Here is a 22,752-nt window from a genome sequence, read left to right on the forward strand (position 1 = left end):
TTACATATTTTATTTCTTAACAAATTTTCTTCGTTAGGGGATAAAATTGTATTGCTCTTAAATTTTTTTACTTGCAGCATCAATGATATTAAAAATCGATTACAATCAGCCTTTCAAGCAAGCAATTCAGATGAAAGTCAAGGTCATCCATTACATGAAATTGCAGCATATCCCATATGTAATTCAGAATCTACTGAAACCTCTTGGATGCACGACAACAATGTGACTATTCGTTTTTCTGATAGCCTCTTTGAGCCAAGGCATGACAACTTAAATTTGGATAGCGCCATACTTCGGTTATATAAATTGAATCCAAATGCTACTGACGACCCATACGCACCAAATATTGAAGAGGATATGCAACCAAGAATCTGTGGTGATCCAATTACGGTATAAAGCAATCATTTTAGAACATAGAGGAGAAATTATAAAATTTCAAATGTGTTTTCTTTTTTTTTGTTCTCTCCACAGCTAACTCCTCAGATAAGGGTGACAGTTTCTATTGTACAGCAAGTACGTCGGAATAAGCGAGGTATAATGGTTTCCAACTTACTTTATTTAAAGAGGTTTCAATTGGAATAAATCAGGGTTGCGGGTTTTGCATGCTATTTTATTTTAATACATGAAATGAGGAAAAGATTAAACGGCAATATTTTCCATATGCGAAATGTATTGTGGAGGGTTGTCAAATCAAGCCTATTCCCATGATCTGCACATCATTGTCAAGTTTCTTAAAATATAATTTTTGGTATTACTTTATTTACTTTGGTATCACTTTAATGCATTTTTAGGCCATTCGAGTGGGGCTGCAAAGGTTATGACCAGAGCTCGGAGTTCTATGCAAATTTAAAATATAATAGGGGGATTCGCTTTGTCTTGCTAGATGCATAAATTGCATAGATTTTTCATACACAATGCAACACAACGAGGGCATCCCGTTACGGAGTCATAGCATGCATCAGTAACAAGCGTCAAAATATGGGCATAGAAAATTTAAAAATTACTGCGAAAAATCATAAAAAATAATGCGTAGATCGACACGTCTTTGGGCTCGCAAATGTTTTCTCGGATCAAACACTGAGTTATGGCACTGACCGGGTCTCATTTTAGTGCTTATGGAGCTTCCCCCTCACCCGTCTTGGAGGCACAACCGCATCAAGTGGTTGCCTGATGGGATGTCGGGGTTGTTAGCAATTCAGCAGAAAATTGCTGTTCAGTATCTTATTACGGTCGTTACTAGGGAGCACTTCCGTCTCGACTTTTAGTTGGTGTTCAAATCTCATAAATAGACATCCTGTGGCTGTTCTAAAAGAAGTTTGAGATGCAATATACCCCTGTGGCTTGGAATAGGTGACCATACCTGCATTCACAAGCCAAACATTTAGATAAAGGCTTTTTTAATTCAGGGGTTTTTCGTTCGGTTCATTTACCAATATTACCAGGCACATATGTATGTACATTCATAGTTAGCTAGCAATAATAACTAGTATCTATTTCAAAATTTTCTAAAAAAAAAAACGATATGGATTGCATCATTTAAAGTTAAATACACTGTAAATGTGCATGCGGCTGTAAATGATGCGCAGTTATATTTCATCCAATAAAGTTCATGGATATAGAGATCTAAAAATGTTATAAATGAAATCAATTCACTTGCATACGAATCCGATCTCTGGTTATGACATTGTGAATTCGACCATAAACATTCAAGTCAATAAATAAAATGTTGGAACAATTTAGGTACCAATCTTATTAGACCTTATCATCAATTCGCTCCAAATGAAGACCTCTTTAAATACTTTAAATCAGTGGTAGGAGAACAGATATATTCTAACTATGTAGTTGTCTGCATGTCGCGGTCGCAATGTTTGATAATTAGATAAAAATATACCTACTACAATGACAACGAGTACCCCCTTGTCAAATTGTACAGATTAAAACTAATTTTTGCCACCACTGCTGTACATTAAGATTAGGTATATCAATTATATGCATAACTATGTTGTTGTAGCAATGTTTCGCCCCACCTAATAGCTGCGACCGATCACAAATTGTCATCAATATCCTCTAACGGGAGTCCAAAGAAACTTGCTGTTTCGACAGGGGTGGACCATAATGAAAGGGGTGCTAGAGGCGTTGGTTCCACATTACAATTAAAGAGATGGTTGGTGTCATGTGGGGACACATTGCAAGCGGCGCATACATTTTGTATGTCGGGGTTGATTCTGGATATGTAAGAGTTTAACCTGTTACAGCATCCAGAAGGAAGTTAAGCCAGAGTGACTCGCGTTTCCCTGGGGAGTATGCGTTCCTCTTCCGCAAATTTTGGGTACTGTTCCCTGAGAACTGGATTCACCGGGCAATTCCTGGCATAAAGGTCCGACGCCTGTTTGTGGAGTTCACCAAGGACCTGCTTGTGTTTTTTTGATTCATACGGCTGAGTTCTCAGGTGCCGTATTTCCTCAAAATGCTTACTGACATGACTCCTTAAGTCCCTAGGCGGTGTTGGCTCATCAATCAGATGTCTGTTGGGATGCCCAGGTTTCTGGGTATTCAACAGGAACTGTTTGGTTGGCATCTCATTTCTCTCCCTGATGGGGAGTATTCTTCTCTCATTATGTAGATGGTGTTCTGGGGACATAAGAAGACAGCCCGTGGCGGTTCTGAGCGCAGTATTTTGTCAGGCCTGTAGCTTATTCCAGTGGGTTATTTTTATTTATTTATGCATAACTATAATTAATTCTTTTACAGAACGTAAGAAGCACATTTGTAACACAACAATGATGAACATTTCTAAAACCGGTTGGGTTGAAATTGATATTAAACGTGCTATCTATATCTGGGAAAGTATTGGGCGCCAGCAACAGCAACAACAATCTCGTCAACATACATTCCAAACTGGCTGGCTAATGATTGAAGTTCATGACGAAGAAGAAAATCCTCTTAAGCCGGGCCTATTTTTCAATCCACCCAAATGTGATCAGGCAGGTATGTGTTGCGTTAGCCAAAAATTTTAACATCTGGAACTAAGTTTTTTTGAAACATGATTCAATCACAATTGTTGATTACTTCATTCCATATTTCGCTACAATCATCAAATATCTTTAATTAAACCAATAAGTAGCACTTCAGAAAAATGTATAAATGTATACAATATGTATGTACGAGTATGTAGATTAAATTGAAGGGCGTTCTGAACCCTAAACCGTTCTAAATACTCAAAAATATAAGTTAAATTAACTGTCCATAAAATTAGTTAATACATGATAGGTATGTTTAGTTATAACTTTTTCTGGCCACATCTACATAATACAGTGTTGTTCAATACAAATAATTTATGTTCAAAAATGAAAATATTAAAATGTTTGGAAAATATGTGGCTGTAATTTTTTCTGCAAATTTTGTTCAGTAAATTTCAAACAAACAATAGTGAGTCAAAAAGTTTAATTGCTGTATGGCAAAAAATTAAACAATCGGTTTGAATTGACATTACCTACAACGTACATATATCATTTTCAGATCAAACGAAACATTTTTCAAATCAAATGAAACTTTTTTTCATTTCAAATGAGACCATCGTATTTTTTTAAACCGACAGCTATTTCTTATTTACCATATGGCAGTCAGACCCTGTCACACAATGCTTAGTTGTTCAGTGTGAGTTAAAGCTGCAATTAAGATGGGCTTAGTTTACTGCTAACTGTTCCAATTCAAAAATGGCACTGGAAATCAACGTCTGTATTTTATACTCACGGTTTCTGTGAGGACCGTGGCAGTTACTTCAACTTTATCATAAAAGCTAAAAAAAATTATTATTTTTTTCGCATTAATAGACTTTGACGTCCTCACATATGTTTCGCGGTTGAACTTTAACCGCGACTAATATTTTAACGAGTGAGCTAAGCACAATGACATCTTAGATATTTTTTGGAGATCTGTGTTGCTGGGTCATATTGGTATTATTCTTTAAAGGACAGGTACACCTTTTTTAAATAAAGAATCCCCCATGTAATTTGCTTGGGAAACCAAAATCCGCGTTGAGGTACCTCGTAAAATTAAAGCCTGAAATTTCGATGTCGATAATAGTATTTTCACTATATCAAAAGGTTTTTTTTTATTTGGCCAACCTAAATATGTTAACAATTTTGCTTCTGAGCTGAATATTACCCTATGTCAGCCTTTAGTTCGAAAACGGTCTATCTCAAAATATTTTTTCAGAAACACCCTCAGAATTTTTATCATAGTCGCCCTATGATTTTATAAATTTGTAAATTTCTAAGGTAATTTTATACGACAGCATGACACTGCTAATACGCGTACAAACATATCGAGAGAGGTGTCAAAATACGCGTATTGACCTCGACATCAATAATCCGTAGGCGGAAAATAAAAATTTTAGCTCGTTCAAAATATATTAACGAAAAACACCCGGAGTGCTCCGGAATCGGGGGTGGGATCCATAGTATTTGGGCATATATGGGCGCAGAACACCTTTCTGCATTGGCGGCCTTCGGCCGCGTCCAACACCGGTTTGGACACCAAAACTATATTAGCGCAAAACACTTATGTTCACAATTATTTGGTGGGTACTACAAAATCATCAAAATTACAACAACCATATGAAAATTTTCAATTTATTTTGCAAATATCTCTTGACAGACTTTTGACCTCCGCCTTCGGATTATTGTTGTCGAGGTCAATATCCGTCTTTTGACACCTCTCTCGATATTTTTCGACGCGTATTAGCAGTGTCATGCTGTCGTATAGAATTACCATTTCTCAATATAGGAGTTTTCCAAATAAAAGTCTTAAGTGGGCGTTACTCAAATCAAATCAAATAAAATCTGTTCTCGAAAGTTTTATTAGATAGAACGTATTCTAATCGGCAGCCGAGATATGAAGCCACTACAGTACACTTTTAATAGCACAATAGTTTCATTTGATTTGAAAAAAGTTTCATTTGACTTGAAAATGCTATATATCGGAGAAATAATCTGTTTTGGTGGTGAGTTAAATATGGAAAAGCCATATGTGCAAAAATAACATTATGTATTATTATAAATGAGTGTTTCACGAGTTACAATGTAAACCCTTATATATGCAATGAATGCCATAAAATTATTGAAAATTTTAAACGGTAGTTTGGTTTGTTGCTTTTGTTTTGCTTGACACTGTTGTACATACTGCATACATGCATAAGTATGTTTGCACACTCGCACGAGTTAATAAAATGCCAAGTCAACAATGTCCATATCGACTTTCGTACTTGCTACATGGGAATTCTTCATTTTCGATTTATTTCCTCATAAAGTTCTGGTATCGTCTTTCACGAAATTTGAACAAAAAAAATTTGAAGAGTCTACATATGCATATACATACATATATAGAATTCAAGACTCATTTCTTAGCTTCCTCCTGAGACACTTATTGCTATATCAATTAAGAACATATCGACGTACATAAATGTACATTTATATCCCCGAAAGTTCCAAGTGTAAATAAAATATGAAAACCGATCTGGTAAGAAAGCTGTTTGTGAATGTTATGGTAATAAATATTTTGTTTGTGCTTTGCATCTTCAATTTTTTGTTTCAAAGCTGGATGTGCTAACTACTTATACTAAAAGAAAAATAAAATAAATCGCTTTTCGCTTTTTTTTAATTTTTAAAGGCATCGCAATACAGTTTGTAAATGGCAGAAATTGGTTTTGCGCATAAGTATTTTTAATACTTCTATATTGCTACGTCAGGCTAGGTACACTCACAAACATCAGAGTGCCGATATATTGCTGTTTAAATGTTTTTGTACCTAAATTAAAATTTTTTCTTGTCACACTTATGATGCTAAAATCACAAAAATTGTGTAGGCTGTCTTGTTTTCTTTTCTAATTCAATGCTCATTGCGAGCATTTTCTATTAGCAATATAGAAGTCTTACATACATACATATGTATATGGTTTTGCATGATAAAATTTTGGTTTGGTTTTTCTTTAAAAATTTACGTCGCTTAACTGGCTTTGCGTAGAAGCAAAACAGAATTAGGATGGTTTGAAATAATTTTGGAATTTTAATTCATACTATAGTTCGCCCGTTGAAATTCAGCCACTGCAGTGTATACCACATACAACAATAATACACCACAATCTATATTTTCATTTCCTTTCCATTTACCTTCCCTCAATTTCATTTGCTTTCACTTCCTTTCATGTAATTTCCCTTCCTTTCCTTTATTTTCTTTTCACTTACATATTTCGCTTTCTGACTTTACTATTTTGATTTTATGTTTATGTTTTTATTTTTATTTAACTTTCTTTATTATTTATTTTGTTTTATTTTATTTTAGTTTGTTTATTTTATCTTGTCCAATTTTACTTTATTTTATTTATTAAAATTTGTTGAAGTAATAAGTATTTTCATATAAAACACCCCAATAGAGCAACAACCAACAAAAACATACATAAATGCGTAAACCTGAATAATTCTGTGGTCACAAACCATAATCGCCTAACTCGTGTTAGGACAAAATTTAGTTATTAGTGCCAGCATGTTCAGCGTAATCAATTCTATGGGTCATCCACTTTTTATGTCTGTATCTTTTTTTAGAAAAAAGTTATTAAAAAAAAACCTAACAGCTTAAGTTATTTTTTCGCTTGGTTGTTTTGGCATAAGAGCCTAACTCATAAACTCTCCGTCAAAATATCTTAGCTCAAGTTAAGCATTTTCATAATTTAGTTCCTTTGTGTGGCATAGCAGCCTATTTCAACTTAAGATTGTAACTTATTTTTTCCATTACGACATATATAAATTTAAGTCGTTATTACAAAACATAGCGCCAAATATATTTTTTTTTGTATCTTGAGTTAGGCTGTTATTCCGAATTACAATAAGCGCCATTGGCTAGCATAAATTAAGTTAAATTATTTTTCCATAGGAAGCCATGACTTTTTGAAAATATTATATTGAATTACGTTCTTATTTCAAATTTTATTTCAAAAAAACCTGTACCTAAGTAGACATAGGTTTTTGTATTCAATAATATATTTTTTTAAACGAATCATTAAGTTGAGTTAAGTTGTGTCATTTATTTTATTTATTTAAAAGTGATATTTCTTGTGAAAAGTGATAAAAAAATGTCCGACAGAGCAGCAAAAATGGTTGAATTGGCTAGGTCATTAGCAGAGCGTCGAAACAACGAAGGTAAGTAAATAAAATTAATTAAATGAAATAAGGTTGTCCTTGTTATTTTGCAAATCAAAATTATTTGCATGTAATTTGAAAATTGAAAGAGTGACATAACTCTAAGGCCAACCATTTTTATTATCGCACAACCAATCTTATTTCTAGTGTCGTTTTTAATATTTTAAATAAAAACGTGTAAGCACCCTCGAAATTTTAAACATTTTCGTCTTTAGATTGCAATGTTGTATTTATCTATAACCCAAACAAAAAAATAAACAATTGTTTTCAATTTTACTATAGTCACTCTTGGTACAAGTGGAACATCACATGTCGAAAATGCCAACACCAACATTCAAAAATACCGAGATGCTAACGACACCCTATGCAATACAATAGAACGCAAACGAAATGGAAAAAATTTAATGCAATATTCATTCCAGATTAATAGTAATACAATCAAAGTATGCAAAAAGCATTTGAGGCAATGTTTCGATGAAAGTGATAGCTTTATTAAATTGGTCGTTAGAAAAAAAATTAGTTGTCCGTCTATGCAATTCAGTGATCATCGATGCAAGCATACTCCTACATCTAAGATTGATGTTTCGATGGAAAATGAAATTAAAGAACACATTTTAAGTTTCCCTGCATACGAAAGCCATTACAACCGGCGCGATACTTCTCAAAAATATTTACCTGCTAGTCTCAATTTATCGTCTATGCACCGCCTTTACAAGGAAAAAGTAAGCAATCCAGTAAGCCTTTCTAAATACTCTGAAATTTTCAAAACTCTTGGCCTTTAATTTAAAGAACTTAAGGTAGACACTTGTAGCACCTGCGACACTTACGTTGCAAAAATAAAAATCTCTCTAACCGAAGATGAAAAAGCTTCATTGATTGAGCAAAAAGAAATTCATATAGCTAAAGCTGAATTGGCTTATGAATCTAAACGACAAGATAAAAAGCGCTCGGTGGAATCGAACACTATTAAAAGTTTTCTATTCGATTTACAGCAATGTTTACCAACACCTTTTCTTCGAAATTCTGTCAGTTTCTACAAAAGACAACTATGGATGTTTCATTTAACGGTTCACGATCTTGCAACTAATGCAGCAAAATGCTTCATGTGGCACGAAGCTATGGCTAAATGTGGTGGAAATGAAATTTCCTCGTGTCTTTTTAAATTGTTAAAAATGTTTCCAGCAGAAACGAGAACAGTTACATTTTATGGCGATTCGTGCGCAGGGCAAAAAAAAAATTCGTTTGTTTTCTGTCATGTTCATTTCATTTATTTCCAATGCGTCTACATTGGATCACATTGACCACAAATTCCTCGAACCCGGTCATACACATATGGAGTGCGATAGTGATAACGCCCTTATTGAGCGAAAGAAAAAAAAAACAAATGTCGAAATTGAGACCCCAAGAGATTAGTACCAATTCGTAAATACTATTGGACCCAAATTGCAAACTATTGAAATGCAGCCTGCATGCATGATTTTTATAACTTTTCGGACTTATCCAAATCAAAACTTTCTTGGAAACGTTTCAATGAGGATGGCGAAAAATTTGTATGGCACAATATTCGATGGCTTCGTTATACCAAGATGTCCAACTAAGTCCAATACAAAACTTCATTAGATAATGAAGAACCATTTAAAATTTTAAAGGTGGGCAAAAGAGGGTGTTCTATAAAAGGATTTGGAGAAATACAAAATATAAAGAACTTACCATGCATTTCTAAAGAAAAAAAGAAAGATATTATGGACTTGAAGCAGTTTATAAAACCACAATTTTACTCATTTTATGACAGCATTCCCATAAGTATGGAACAGCTTAATACCTACCCCGATTTGAGGGAGTGTGACAGCGACGAAGATTTTTGAAATAATATTTTTATGTATTTATAATAAAAATATGTACATGTGAATTTTTAACTGAATTGAATAAAATGAATCCTTAATATTGATAAAAAATTTTAATTGTAGTTCTAGAAACTATGGGGCAAAGCTTTTTGACACAATTTTATATGTCCTATCTGTCAAAAGTGCTCCAACTAACTTAAAATTACTATAAATATGCCCTTATATGTCTGTATTCCAGTATTTTTGGAAATAATAAATAAACTTACTGTGAGTTATATCGCATTTCAAGATTTACTATATAAAACTGACTTAAGTGAATAAAATTAATAAATTAAAAGTATGGAATAATAGCATAACTACACATAAGATTTCAACTTTAGGCACTTCTAAACATTTTTTTATTCGGAATAACAGCCCAACTACAACTAAGACATTTTAAATTTTTTCATTCAACAAGTCATAACAGCCTAACTGCTTTTTTTCCCTTATATCTTTCAAATTGAGCAAAAACATAACAGTTTGCTTGCAAAGTTATTAAACGATTAGCAATAAATATCATACCCTGATTTGCAGTAATGATTTGAAACTTTAAATTGCTATCCTGAAAAAATTGAAAAACAGACTTAGGCGGTTATGACTTGTGACCACAGAATTTATCACGTGCATTTGATCATGTTTGGTGTATGGCTCTGTATTTCCAACAAAAAGTAGAGTATGCATGCATGCTCTTGCTAGTGCTCAGACACTTTATGTTATAAGTGGGTCGTAAAGGCTTAGTTTCCTCGAAAAACGGTGCCGCTGTATTACGACCGCTAAAGAACGGTCGCTATACTCACCGCCTTTAGGGGCACATTTGTTTTGCAAGGATGAAAGAAGCTGGAAGCCGATTAAATTGAAGATATTTTTTTGTTTTTTACTTCTTTTTCCTTGTGTTTATGTTTAATTTTTTAATAAATTTTCAAAAATAAATTTGAAGTCTGAATTTTTGTTTATTTTTCAGATATTTGACAAAACCTTCACCGCTTTCAGTATAGCGGTGAGAAAAAGCGTTGATAAGTTTTTACCGTCATGACAAAAGTGAATTTAACAAAGTGTGATTAATAGTTGGATATGATGTTCTTAACTGACTTAAAAAAAAATGTAAGGCGCGATAACCTCCGAAGAGATTTTAGGCCGAGCTACTCTTCCAATTTGCGTCGTGCTCCTTTTAATTTTTCCTACAAATTGGCGGTACGGGACCTACTTATTTTTAGCCGACTCCGAACTCTAACCGAATTAACAGTTTATTTGCTAAAAATAAAATATATCTGTTTACAAACCGCTTAAACTCTTTTGTATTAAATTGCCCAAGATTTATGCTTTCCCGCATTAATTATCTTCTTACTTCCAGAACTACTTTTTGTTAGGATTTTTAAGTTTATACACCTCCTTGAGCCTTACTTCCATGTTTAATTTTTTTCTCATTTCGAAAACTAGTTTCGAAAGGCTTTCTGTTTGTGTTTCCAAATCGGAAACATGTATGACCTTTTGCTTAATTGTGTCCACACTTAAAGGACTCGGCTCAGTTGGGATGAGAACAGATCCTGGATACAATAGAGCACGTTTGTAAATATGCAGATCTTCCGGACAGCTGATAAAATCAGTGTCCTTAAAGTTATTTCCGGAAAGGCGAGATTAATTTGTTAATACATCGCTCCCGTCTTTGCTTGTAAGATGGAGTTTTAAAAAAAAAAAAAAAAACAGACTCCTCGCTGTTGTAACATGCACCACAATCTTCATACCTCGTACTCCTTTTCACATATCTACCTTTTATGATGTAAGTGGAATTGCAAGAGGACTCAAGGGGCTGATAAGCGTAATAAAAAGCTTTTCAGCCTTACAGCTTCCGACAGCCAAATGTAAATCTCACCTATTGGAGGGGAATCCTGTTACAAATGTGAAAGTACATATCATACAAATATTTAGCAGGCGATGCTCTGGCGACCCCAACTTTCTCGTGGAACTAGAAATTGGTGGCGGGATTGCCTGGAAGGTTCAATATGGTCATGTTAAATCGTTCCGGAATGGTTGGGATTGTACCTTAATGGTGCTCGTTACCGGAACGTACTGGATTTATTACAAAAAATGACTTTAACAGCGAAACCTTTGGTGATTGTTCTCATAGCTACAACAACAACATCATAGGCTTGTACGCTGCGAAACATTATTAGTGTAAATGTACTCTATTGTCCTTGGCGTGTTCTTATCGCAAAGATTGTGTTTTATTTAGAAATAAAAGCTTTCTTTCACTAATTTTAGATTAAGAAATTAAAAAAATAAAATCTCAAAGGGTTAAGATTTTTTTTTTTTTGACATTCTACAGTGTACCCTCTCCTAACGGACACCTCTCTTAAGCGGACACCTCTCATAAACGGACAATTTTTTCAGTACCAAAAAAATCCTTAAGCATTTTTTAAGTTTTTCCCTTTTGAGCGGACAACCCTCCCATAACAGGACGCGGACATTTGCTTTTTACCCCAAAGAGCTTTTTAATTTCCCATAACCGGACAGCTTACAACACTTTTTTTTCATTTACTCTTTACCATATTCGTACAGCTGTTGCTTATTCACTAATACGTGCATGGGTGTAGGGGAATCCCCTATATACGAAGAACCTGTTTTCAATACAGTAAAAAACATAAAAATGTATGTACCTATTGCATACACGTAATCAGTATCTTCTTGTGTGTGTACGTACGTAATCGCAATGCCTAAAGTAGTGTTGAGTATTAAAGACAAAGTTAATGTCATTGAAATTCATAAGAAAGAAAAACTAAGTGTACGAGAGTTGGCAAAGAAATGTAAGATCAGCAAAACGCAAGCTGCTAGCATTATCAATAACAAAGATCAAATTTTAAGTTTGTGGGACACCGACGTCAACCCGGAGAGAAAAAGGAGTCTGCTGAAGCCCAAAGGCCTTAATATTGATAAATTGTGCTACGAATGGTTTGTGAAGGCTCGAAATAAGAGCATTCCTCTGTCAGGCACACTTATAAGGAGCAAAGCTAAAGAAATTGCAGTGAGACTCAATTACGACGATTTTAGTGCATCATCCGGCTGGCTGGAAAGGTTCAAAAAACGTCACAACATTACTTTCCGTACAATTATTTTGAATATTTTGTACACAAAACTTTATTCTTTAATTTATGAACAAAGCTTTATGAACCTCCTAACTCAGTCTTATTTGTATGTATTAATATTCTTGTTTTGGAAATAAAACTGTTTAAACATTCATCAATAATACTTTTCTCATAAGCGGACACCTCTCATAAGCGGACAAATTTGGCAGTCTCTTAGGTGTCCGTTTAAGAGAGAGTACACTGTAGTCCGTTTCTTTATGAGAAAACTGTTAAATTCAATCACACTTTGTTGAATACACTTTGGTCAGACGGTCGTAATATTTATTGCACTGCCGCTATATTGCGTTACAGTGAACTTCACCGTCTTATTAGATTTCAAATAATTGCTTTTACATTGCAATGTTTTTGACAACGTACTCTACCGCTATGTAACGACCGCTATATAGCGGCAACGATTTCGGAACTCAGCCCATAGTTTACCTATACAAGTGTGTCAGCTAAGCGACAAACGTCAAAACTACAAAGAACCTCGCTCACCTGATGCAAATCTCAGGTCTAGAGTTGCATTTTTGGTACGCAAGAGTACTTCAAGCTGAGTTGCATTTTAGTTTAATAAAACTTTGTAGTATTTACAGATGAAATAGTTGCATATATTTCCGCGGAAATAAGATTACTAGAAGATTTGTAGCCTGCAACAATGCCGAAACATACGGAAAGCAAAATTTATTTAAATTAGAGTCAAAATATAAAGCGCCACACGTGTAACATGGAAAAATTTCACTTCTAAGGCTGTTAACACAAATGCATAAGGGCAAAATTATATAAACGCTTTGGTCCCTTCAAAGCAAAGATAACGTACGGCGTTTCATTGTTTTTCGTCTGGCGTTGTCAAAGCGCAGGCACGCAACCAAAGCATTTATGTAAATTTTTCGATACTTCGCCCGACAGATGAATTAATGAATGCAACACAACCAAAGCGTCTTGTAAATCCGCCTTAATTTTTGTAGCTGTAAAAGTCTCCTGCAAATAAAATGGTGCTGTAAGTGCAAACAAATCAAACTCCTATATGACACTACTTTATTTTCTATGTATTTTCTCTTAAGTGTGTGAACTATATTTAAAAAAACTAACGATTTAAAAAATTAAAAACAAACAGGTCAGTTTGTATTTCTATAGGGTTTTTTGACATTAGGCTGTTTTTTCTTTATTTTTTCTGACAAATGAAAATTTTGTTTTTATTTTCAAAATTTTGTGCATAAAAACACAACTAAATTCAAAGTGCAAATTGTGTGTGGAAATGAGTTTTCAATAAGTGTACCTTTTTCAGTTTTTCATAGTTAAGGAATTGACCTCGAAATTCTTGTGTTACACAAATATAGTGAACTTGGGTACAGAAATTCAAATTAAAAAGTTTTTCACAATAATTTGAAAAACTGCATTTTCTCTACTTTTTACACTTGAAGGAGTAACCCTCCGTAATAAATTAAACTTTTATTGAAAATCAATAACTCTGAACTGAACACTTTTCGCCATTATATAAAATTAAAATGCTGTGGAACAGGAGCAACACTTTTGTGACTACATAAACCCTGTTTCAATCTTTTACGTCTCTACACAGAATGCTAATTGACCGTTTTCAACCACAACAGCAATGGCAACCCAGATTTTCCCGTTATGCTCACTTAAGCGAGAGCCTCTCAGAAAGAAGTCAACACACTTGTACTTGTACACTATGACTCAAGGCTCCATTACTGATACTTAGCATAGACTTGACTTGACTTGAGAACTGTCACTTACAGTTCTGTTAAATGAACAGTGCATGTTACTGATTACTCAAAACTTGGCAACACTTAACTTGACTTAGAAGTCTGTTGAATTTTGATTTTCTATGTAAGTTCTAAGTGACGTTTACATTTTGAGATGCCATTTGTTTGTTTCCATGTCATTTTGACATTTTGTCATACAAATTGACATTTATTTAAAAGTAAATTTCAAACCTGATTATGATGCCAGATTGTATGCGCTAAGTGAAGTATAATCGTGGCTAAGTTGCCAAGTTTACGCCAAGTCAAGTCAAGTCTATGCTAAGTATCAGTAATGGAGCCTTCAGCCCTAAGTGTTTGCTATAAAAACAAAAGAGTCACCTCTGACTGACAAATTTCTCTCTTGTTCTGCAAACAACAAAGGCATGGTGGAACTATACAAGGTGGTAGCACGGTCACAGCTGATTTGTACTTTTTTATCATGATAAATCAATTTCCTGCGCAGTACGATTTTGACATTAGTCCATCGATTTACAAAAGCAAAGTATATGGAAGTTTTATTCATGTTTGTAGGTATGTTACCATGCTGCCGCCTTGTATGGTTCCGCCATGAATAGAACTATTATTTTAGAGCTCACACACAGCGTCACCATATAGTCGCAAGTATAGCTTCTGTGGAAGCTTATGTATAGGTGTCATTTTTAGTGTGATATTTTAGCGCTATATTTCTGCCACTTTGTATGGTTCCGCCATTTCTCCTTGAGAAGGCCTACCGCATAGTGTACAAGTACAAGTGTGTTGACTTCTTTCTGACAGGCACTCGCTTAAGTGAGCATAACGGGAAAATCTGGGTTGCCATTGTTGTTTCGGTTGAAAACGGTCAATTAGGGTTCTGTGCAGAGACGTAAAAGATTGAAACAGGGTTTATGTAGTCACAAAAGTGTTGCTCCTGTTACACAGGATTTTAATTTTATATCATGGCGAAAAGTGTTCAGTTCAGAGTTATTGATTTTCATTAAAAGTTTAATTTATTACGGAGGGTTACTCCTTTAAGTGTAAAAAGCAGAGAAAACGTAGAGTTTTTCAAATTATTGTCAAAAACTTTGTAATTTGTTTTTCTGTACCCAAGTTCACTATATTTGTGTAACACAAGAATCTGGAGGTCAATTCCTTAACCATGAAAAACTGAAAATGTACACTTATTGAAAACTCATTTCCACACACAATTTACACTTTTAATTTAGTTGTGTTTTTATGCACAAAATTTTGAAACTAAAAACAAAATTTTCATTTGTCACAAAAAATAAAGAAAAAACGGCCTAATGCAAAAAACCCTATCGAAATACAAACTGGCTTGTTTGTTTTTAATGAACTACGTTGTATTTTTCTTGTATTTCCTTAGTTTTTTTAAATATAGTTCACACGCTTACACCAGTACTGAAACCTTATTGGCTCCCTCGACAAAAAATATAAGAGAAAATACATAGAAAATAAAGAAGTGTCATATAGGAGTTTGATTTTTTGCACTACAGCACCATTCCATGTTACACGTGTGGCGCTTTATATTTTGACTCTAATTTAAATAAATTTTGCTTTCCGTATGTTTCGGCATTGTTGCAGGCTACAAATCTTCTAGTATTCTTATTTCCGCGGAAATATATGCAACTATTTCATCTGTAAATACTACAAAGTTTTATTAAACTATCAAATGCAACTCAGCTTGAAGTACTCTTATGTACCAAAAATGCAACTCTAGACCTGAGATTTGCATCAGGTGAGCGAGGCTGTTTGTAGTTTTGACGTTTATCGCTTAGTTGACACACTTGTATAGGTACACTATGGCCTACCGATACATACACATATAATTGTTTATACTTTAGAGTTCTTGTTTGGACGCAAAAGGGCGGCGAAATTTTCACTTGCCAAATTAAACTGGCCAAATATATAAGCACTTTTAAACATATTTAACCATATTGGAAATATAAATAGCTAGTGCTTACCCTGCAGCGAATCGCACTAGTTTCGAAATCGCGGATAGCTATTCCGTTAGGATTCAGTACTAGTTCTAGTTCTGCCCTCTCACAGTGCTTTCAAATTACACTTTTAACATTGCGATGGCCTACAAGATGGCAATTACCCCCCTTTCAGACCTTTTGAGCGCGTTCTGAACTGGTTCAGTTGTAGGTGGTTGTTAGATAACCGCAGCCCTTTATTGAATAATTGAAAAACATATGGCTTTGACTTCATCGCTGTTGTACAGGAGTGGTTTCCAACTATCCCGCCCTTCATGCAATTAACACCTGATCTAATGTGGAACTGTAGCCTGTAGAACGACTTCAGAAACTTAGCGAGATTCAATGAGCTCACCCTGGCATTCTCAAAAATGAGTTTTAACAAAGCACACTAAAGTTCTCTTCAGAGCAAAGGCTGACATGTGAGACCTGCAAGAGACGGGAAGCATGAAGCAAAGCATGAAAAAGAACTGCAGTAACAGTGTTGGACCACGCTTATTAAAACTTTCTATATAAGAGCTTAGAAAACATATATGATCGATGACTTTTAAGTCGTGAAGCGTTCACCTAAATGTGGGCCAGAGGTAACCCTAGAATGTGTTTTCACAATATGGGCATCAGATGAAAGGCATTAAGAAGTGATTTTGCATTGGGTTGTTTTCAGTGCAAAGTTCTAATTAATAAAATAATTAAATCGACACAATATATGTATCTCCGAGGAAACTTAGGCGAATCTTTTCTTCCAATTTGCGTCGTACTTCTTTTAATTTTTTCTGCAAATTTACGGGACGGGACCTACGAGGCAAATTAATTTTTGTTGAGATGCTTTTCATGGCAGAAATACATTCGGAGTGCTTGCCAAAGCACTGCCGAGGACCGACCGCCTTTTTAGAAAAACTATTTCTAAAGTATTTTGATGTTGCTTCTTCCGGGGATTGAACCCAGGATCTTCGGTATGGTACATTATACGCGATTTCTTCCTTCCCAATGATGCGACTAGGTTTGTGAGTGTTTTTTCGTTTGTAATGACGATATCTTTATTATTGGTATTTGGTTCTCAACATTATCTGCAAAAATAAAAATTATGAGACCAATGAAATTTTAAACATTGTGTTTTATTTAACCACGGCCTTTAAGCTCATTATTATTAACATAACGTAAACGCATAAGGCTATAAAAATTACCAAAAATTATGAGACTTTATTTAGAAGTCCCCGCATACGATGTAGAGGGCATTAGCTAGTACATACTACATACGTACACTATACATAGCAGAAATTCTTTGATTAAGTGATCATTTGAGATTAATGAGAAGAATATTTTCTACTAAATCTTCTACATTATTTCCTCTTAGGTCCAAAAGAACTTATTTTGTGGGGAAACGCTCTCTGATAAAATCTGGGTTACAGGCTTGAGCCTCTTTAACTGTGTAGTTATTTAAATAATATTTAAATATTGAAAAGCAGTTTTATATTATCAAACGAACATCTGATTTCATCTACATATTCTTTATTCTTTATTATTTTCTTCTTATTCTTTGGTCTTCTACATCTTCTTCGATTTTGACGGTCCTTTACCGGATGTTGATCCGGTATGTTTCGGAAAATTGCTCCATGTCGTATACAATTTGGTTTGACCACATTGAACCTTCTAGGTCATGCAACCCCTCCTTTTGTAAGGACCTCGGGGTCGCCACATCGCCGCCTGCTAAATAAACAGGATTCGCAACGGGTAGGTGAGGTTGAAAATTGGGTGGGAGAAACTATGAAATGCATTGACAACCGCTTGGAAGGGTTGCACTACACAACACTTTGAATCTACTATTAAGGTGTCTTCTTTCCATATTTCTATTACTTTATGATTGTGACGAGACTGATGTGGTGAATAGTAAACAAACTTACTTACTTACTTAATTGGCGCTTAACCGTCTAAACGGTTATGGCCGTCCAACAAGGCGCGCCAGTCGCTCCTTCGCTCCGCCAACCGGTGCCAATTGGTTACACCAGGGGAGTTTAAATCGTTTTCCACCTAGTCCTTCCAACGGAGTGGGGCCGCCCTCTACCTCTGCTTCCATAGGCGGGTTCCGATAGAAACACTTTCTTGGCCGGAGCATCGTCATTCATTCGCATAACATGGCCTAGCCAGCGCAGCCGCTGCGTTTTAATTTGCTGGACTATGTTGATGTCTGCGTATAGCGCGTACAGCTCATCATTAAATCTTCTTCGGTGCTCGCCGTCGCCAACGCGTAGAGGTCCATAAATCTTTCGAAGAACTTTTCTCTCTAACACTCCCAAAGCCGCTTCATCTGCTGTTGTCATGGTCCATGCTTCTGCACCATATAGCAGGACGGGTACGATAAGTGACTTGTAGAGTATGATTTTCGTTCGCCGAGAGAGGACTTTACTTTTCAATTGGCTACCTAGTCCAAAGTAGCATTTATTGGCAAGATTGATTATTCGCTGGATTTCAGTGCTGATGTTGTTGCTAGTGTTGATGCTGGTTCCCAAAATAAACGAAGTCTTTTACTATTTCGAAATTATGGCTGCCAACAGTAGCATGGTTGCCAAGGCGCGTATGCGCTGACTCTTTGCTCGATGACAGCAGGTACTTCGTTTTGTCCTCATTCACCATCAAACCCATCTTTACCGCTTCTTTTTCCAGTTTGGAGTAAGCAGATCTAACAGCGCGGGTGTTTTGGCCGATGATATAGTAAACAAACAATGAAAGATATATTGAAACTTTGTTGAGTGAACCATTGAGCCGCTAAGAAAAGTGGTTCGGTTCGGATTAAATATATGTTATCGATTCGGAAAAAACGATTTTCCGGTTCAAGTCCCTGGTATAAAATATATGTACATATAGTGTAGCCATTATTTTCAGTTTCCTACTGCATGTTCAAAATCATTTTTTTTTTACATTATATGTTTGATGTATAGCCCGATCAAATTAGACCAAAAAACTAAGTTACATTAATTCCAAACTTTTTGAGTCGATGTATCTCAGAAATGGTGACCTTTAGGAAGAAAATTATTGAGGCCTTTTTCTTATATAATTTTATGATCCAAAATTTTTGTCTAAAATGTTTTGCGATAGAACTTACGGTTAAAGAAAATCGCGAAAACCCATTTTATTGACTTTTGACCTCGTATAGAGTTTTTTCCATGTCCCGGAATGATAAGAAATTTTTAAATGTTGTATTTAATTATGTTTTGAACAATTAAAATTGTGTAATTTTAAATAGCTGAATTCTCCGGATTACTTCTAGGACACTGAAGGAGTTATGCCAAGCGCACTTCTACTATTTGCTAACAAATACATATGTATATTGATATAATTTTAAAAATTTGCTTTGTTTTTTTTTCACTTCAAGTTAATTCATTTTACTCTAATGACGTTTTCCTTTCTGGAAAAAATTGTTGCCTCATGCCTCATAAACTCGTATCTTTTGGACTAGATCACCTAGCGCTCTGCAGAATGGCTGAATTTGTAGATAACGGTATTCCTTCTCTCATTCTAGCGAAATATTTTGTGAAAGGAGCACATGAACTTACAAGAGAGCAGAGAAAAGCCAACTGGCTGATATTATTTTCAGCAAAGAAAACGCCATAGGCAAATAATTCAACCAAATTCAACTTTCATTGTAAATTCAAAAATCAGAACATTTTCTACCATCAAAATTTATAAAATTAAATGCAAAGACATATATTTCAGCCAATTTACACAATAAAAACTTAGCGTTACATCAGTTTACAATAATGAGCTTTAGCTGTGTAAATGTGCTTTATTTGTTTTCCTTATGAAATTTTATTTGCACCATAACTAACACATTTTTTGATCTCTTATTTTTAAATTTTAGAACTTGCAATCCCATGGAATTACTACGGACCGCACTCGCCTTTGTCTTCTTTTGCAGCGCACGAAGTGCCAAGGTTAGTAAAAACCACTCATGGATGAATATTGGGTATATACGCTTGTAAGATAATAATTGTGGCACTAATTTTTTATACCTTTCATGAAAATGAAATGGTATATTAATTTCGTCACGAAACCGAAAATTGTAAGTCCTTAAAGGAAAATAGATAGACCCACCATTAGGTATACCGAAATAATCAGGTTGAAGAGCTGAGTTGATTTAGCCATGTCCGTCTGTCCGTCTGTCCGTCTGTCTGTTTGTATGCAAACTAGTCCCTCAATTTTTGAGATATCTTGATAAAATTTGGTAAGCGGGTGTATTTGGGTGTCCGATTAGACATTTGTCGGAACCGACCGGATCGGACCACTATAGCATATATCCTCCATACAACCGATTTTTCAGAAAAAGAGGATTTTTGTAATATCTTACCCAATTTAACAGATTGAAACTTCAAACTTCACCATATACTTTCGTATATTGCACATATTGTTGCCTGAAAAAATTGATGAGATCGGTCGTATATATAGTATATATCCCCCACAATCGATTGTTCAGATAAGGAACTTTTCGTAATTACTGCCCTATTTTAAGAGCTAGAAGCTTCAAATTTCAACGAATGCTTACGTATATAGCATATATTGTTGTCTGAAAAAATCATAAAGATCGGTGGTATATATATGGTGGTATATATAGTATATATATATAGTATATATATATATTTTCGCAAATTTTAGCCCCATTTTAACAGCTAGAAGCTTCAAATTTCACCGAATACTTACGTATATAGCATATATTGTTGTCTGAAAAAATCATAGAGATCGGTCGTATATATAGTATATATCTCATACAACCGATTGTTCAGATAAGAAACTTTTCGCATTTTCTACCCCATTTTAACAGCTATAAGCTTCAAATTTCACCGATTGCTTACGTATATAGCATATATTATTGTCTGAAAAAATCATAGAGATCGGTTGTATATATAGTATATATCTCATACAACCGATTGTTCAGATAAGAAACTTTTCGCAATTTCTACCCCATTTTAACAGCTATAAGCTTCAAATTTCACCGATAGCTTACGTATATAGCATATATTGTTGTCTGAAAAAATCATAGAGATCGGTTGTATATATAGTATATATATCATACAACCGATTGTTCAGATAAGAAATTTTTCGCAATTTCTACCCCATTTTAACAGCTATAAGCTTCAAATTTCACCGATTGCTTACGTATATAGCATATATTGTTGTCTGAAAAAATCATAGAGATCGGTTGTATATATAGTATATATCTCATACAACCGATTGTTCAGATAAGAAACTTTTCGCAATTTCTACCCCATTTTAACAGCTATAAGCTTCAAATTTCACCGATTGCTTACGTATATAGTATGTATTGTTGTGTCAAAAAATCATAGAGATCGGTGATATATATAATATATATATGATGGTATATATAGTATATATATATAGAATATATATATTTTTTTTTACGATTTCGGCCCCATTTTAACAGCTAGAAACTTCAAATTTCACCAAATGCTTACGTGTATAGCATATATTGATGTCTGAAAAAATCATTGAGATCGGTGGTATACATAGTATATATCTCATACAACCGATTGTTCAGATAAGAAACTTTGCGCAATTTCTGCCCCGTTTTAACAGCTAGAAGCTTCAAACTTCACAAAATGCTTACGTATATAGCATATATTTTTGTCTGAAAAAATCATAGAGATCGGTGGTATATATATTATATACTTCATATAAACTGTCATTTTTGCCCCTTTTTTACGGCTAGAAGCTTCAAAATTCATCAAATTTCATCAAATAGTTACGTTTACGTCATATATTTTTGAAATACGTGATTCGTAGTCATAGTTTTTACATGCAGACCACAAAAAACGTGAAGCTTTGCATCCTCACACAGATTACCTACCTATTTTTATACCTTTCATGAAAATGAAATGGTATATTAATTTCGTCACGAAACCGAAAATTGTAAGTCCTTAAAGGAAAATAGATAGACCCACCATTAAGTATACCGAAATAATCAGGTTGAAGAGCTGAGTTGATTTAGCCATGTCCGTCTGTCCGTCTGTCTGTTGTTATGACATCGCTAGCTGGTGTATCCTATAAGAGATTTGTGAGGAGCGCTAGTGACCTCATCATGTGACTGCGGCGTGTGCACTGGCTCAACCCGGAGCTTCAGTTTCGTGGGTTCCTATACACAATCACACGATCTAGCTTGCTCTTCCCAAGCCTAACGACATAACAAAATAAACTACAATATTTGCACACTGAGGGAAACCTACTATCTATAAGCCTAGAAGTGCCTAACTGAAAACCACGTCTTCCTACCACCTTACTTGCAGCTCGTCCGTATATGGTTTACGGCTGCTCCTAACCCACCCTACCATGGCATCGTTGGTGTTGAAGACGCCCCGTTGTACCACCTACATTTCCATCAGGATCAGACCAAACAGAGTATTTAACAGCTCATAATAACAACGTTTATTACCTCAAGTATATACAGACCATATGTTCAATCCATTATTTAAACAAACAAAAGAAAATGCTTATAATAATACCAATTTAAATAAACAAATCGAGTTTTTGCATTTAAATTTGAACGCAAGTAAAAATTTAACAAGGTTTAGGTTTCAATACTTTGATTTCACAATCATTATTTTGCTTACTATGCTAACATAATTTTTTTGTGGGTATTTAAATATTAAATTCCTGACCTACCTCAACATATGGTTTTTGGCCTTGATCTTGAAATTTTAATTACATATATTTACACATATATACGGTCATATGTTTCGCAAAAATAGAGCGAACTAAAAAATAGAAAAAAATGAGACTCCGCGAGAGTTTATTACATCACAAAAACAGAG

General features: G+C 34.6%; 1 protein-coding gene across 3 annotated transcripts in view; it reads left to right on the plus strand.

Annotated features, from left to right (window-relative positions):
• Nucleotides 1-22,752, plus strand: part of ana (anachronism) — a 216,915-nt gene that overhangs the window by 93,092 nt on the left and 101,071 nt on the right. For all 3 annotated transcript variants that reach the window (XM_067773302.1, XM_067773304.1, XM_067773303.1), the window contains exons 2-5: nt 78-390; nt 472-532; nt 2,752-2,988; nt 19,791-19,863. In XM_067773302.1, coding sequence (XP_067629403.1) covers nt 78-390; nt 472-532; nt 2,752-2,988; nt 19,791-19,863 — 684 coding nt within the window. The remainder of the gene's footprint in view (nt 1-77; nt 391-471; nt 533-2,751; nt 2,989-19,790; nt 19,864-22,752) is intronic.

This window comes from Eurosta solidaginis, chromosome 3 (assembly GCF_040869045.1).
Source record: "Eurosta solidaginis isolate ZX-2024a chromosome 3, ASM4086904v1, whole genome shotgun sequence".
Taxonomy (NCBI): Eukaryota; Metazoa; Arthropoda; class Insecta; order Diptera; family Tephritidae; genus Eurosta; species Eurosta solidaginis.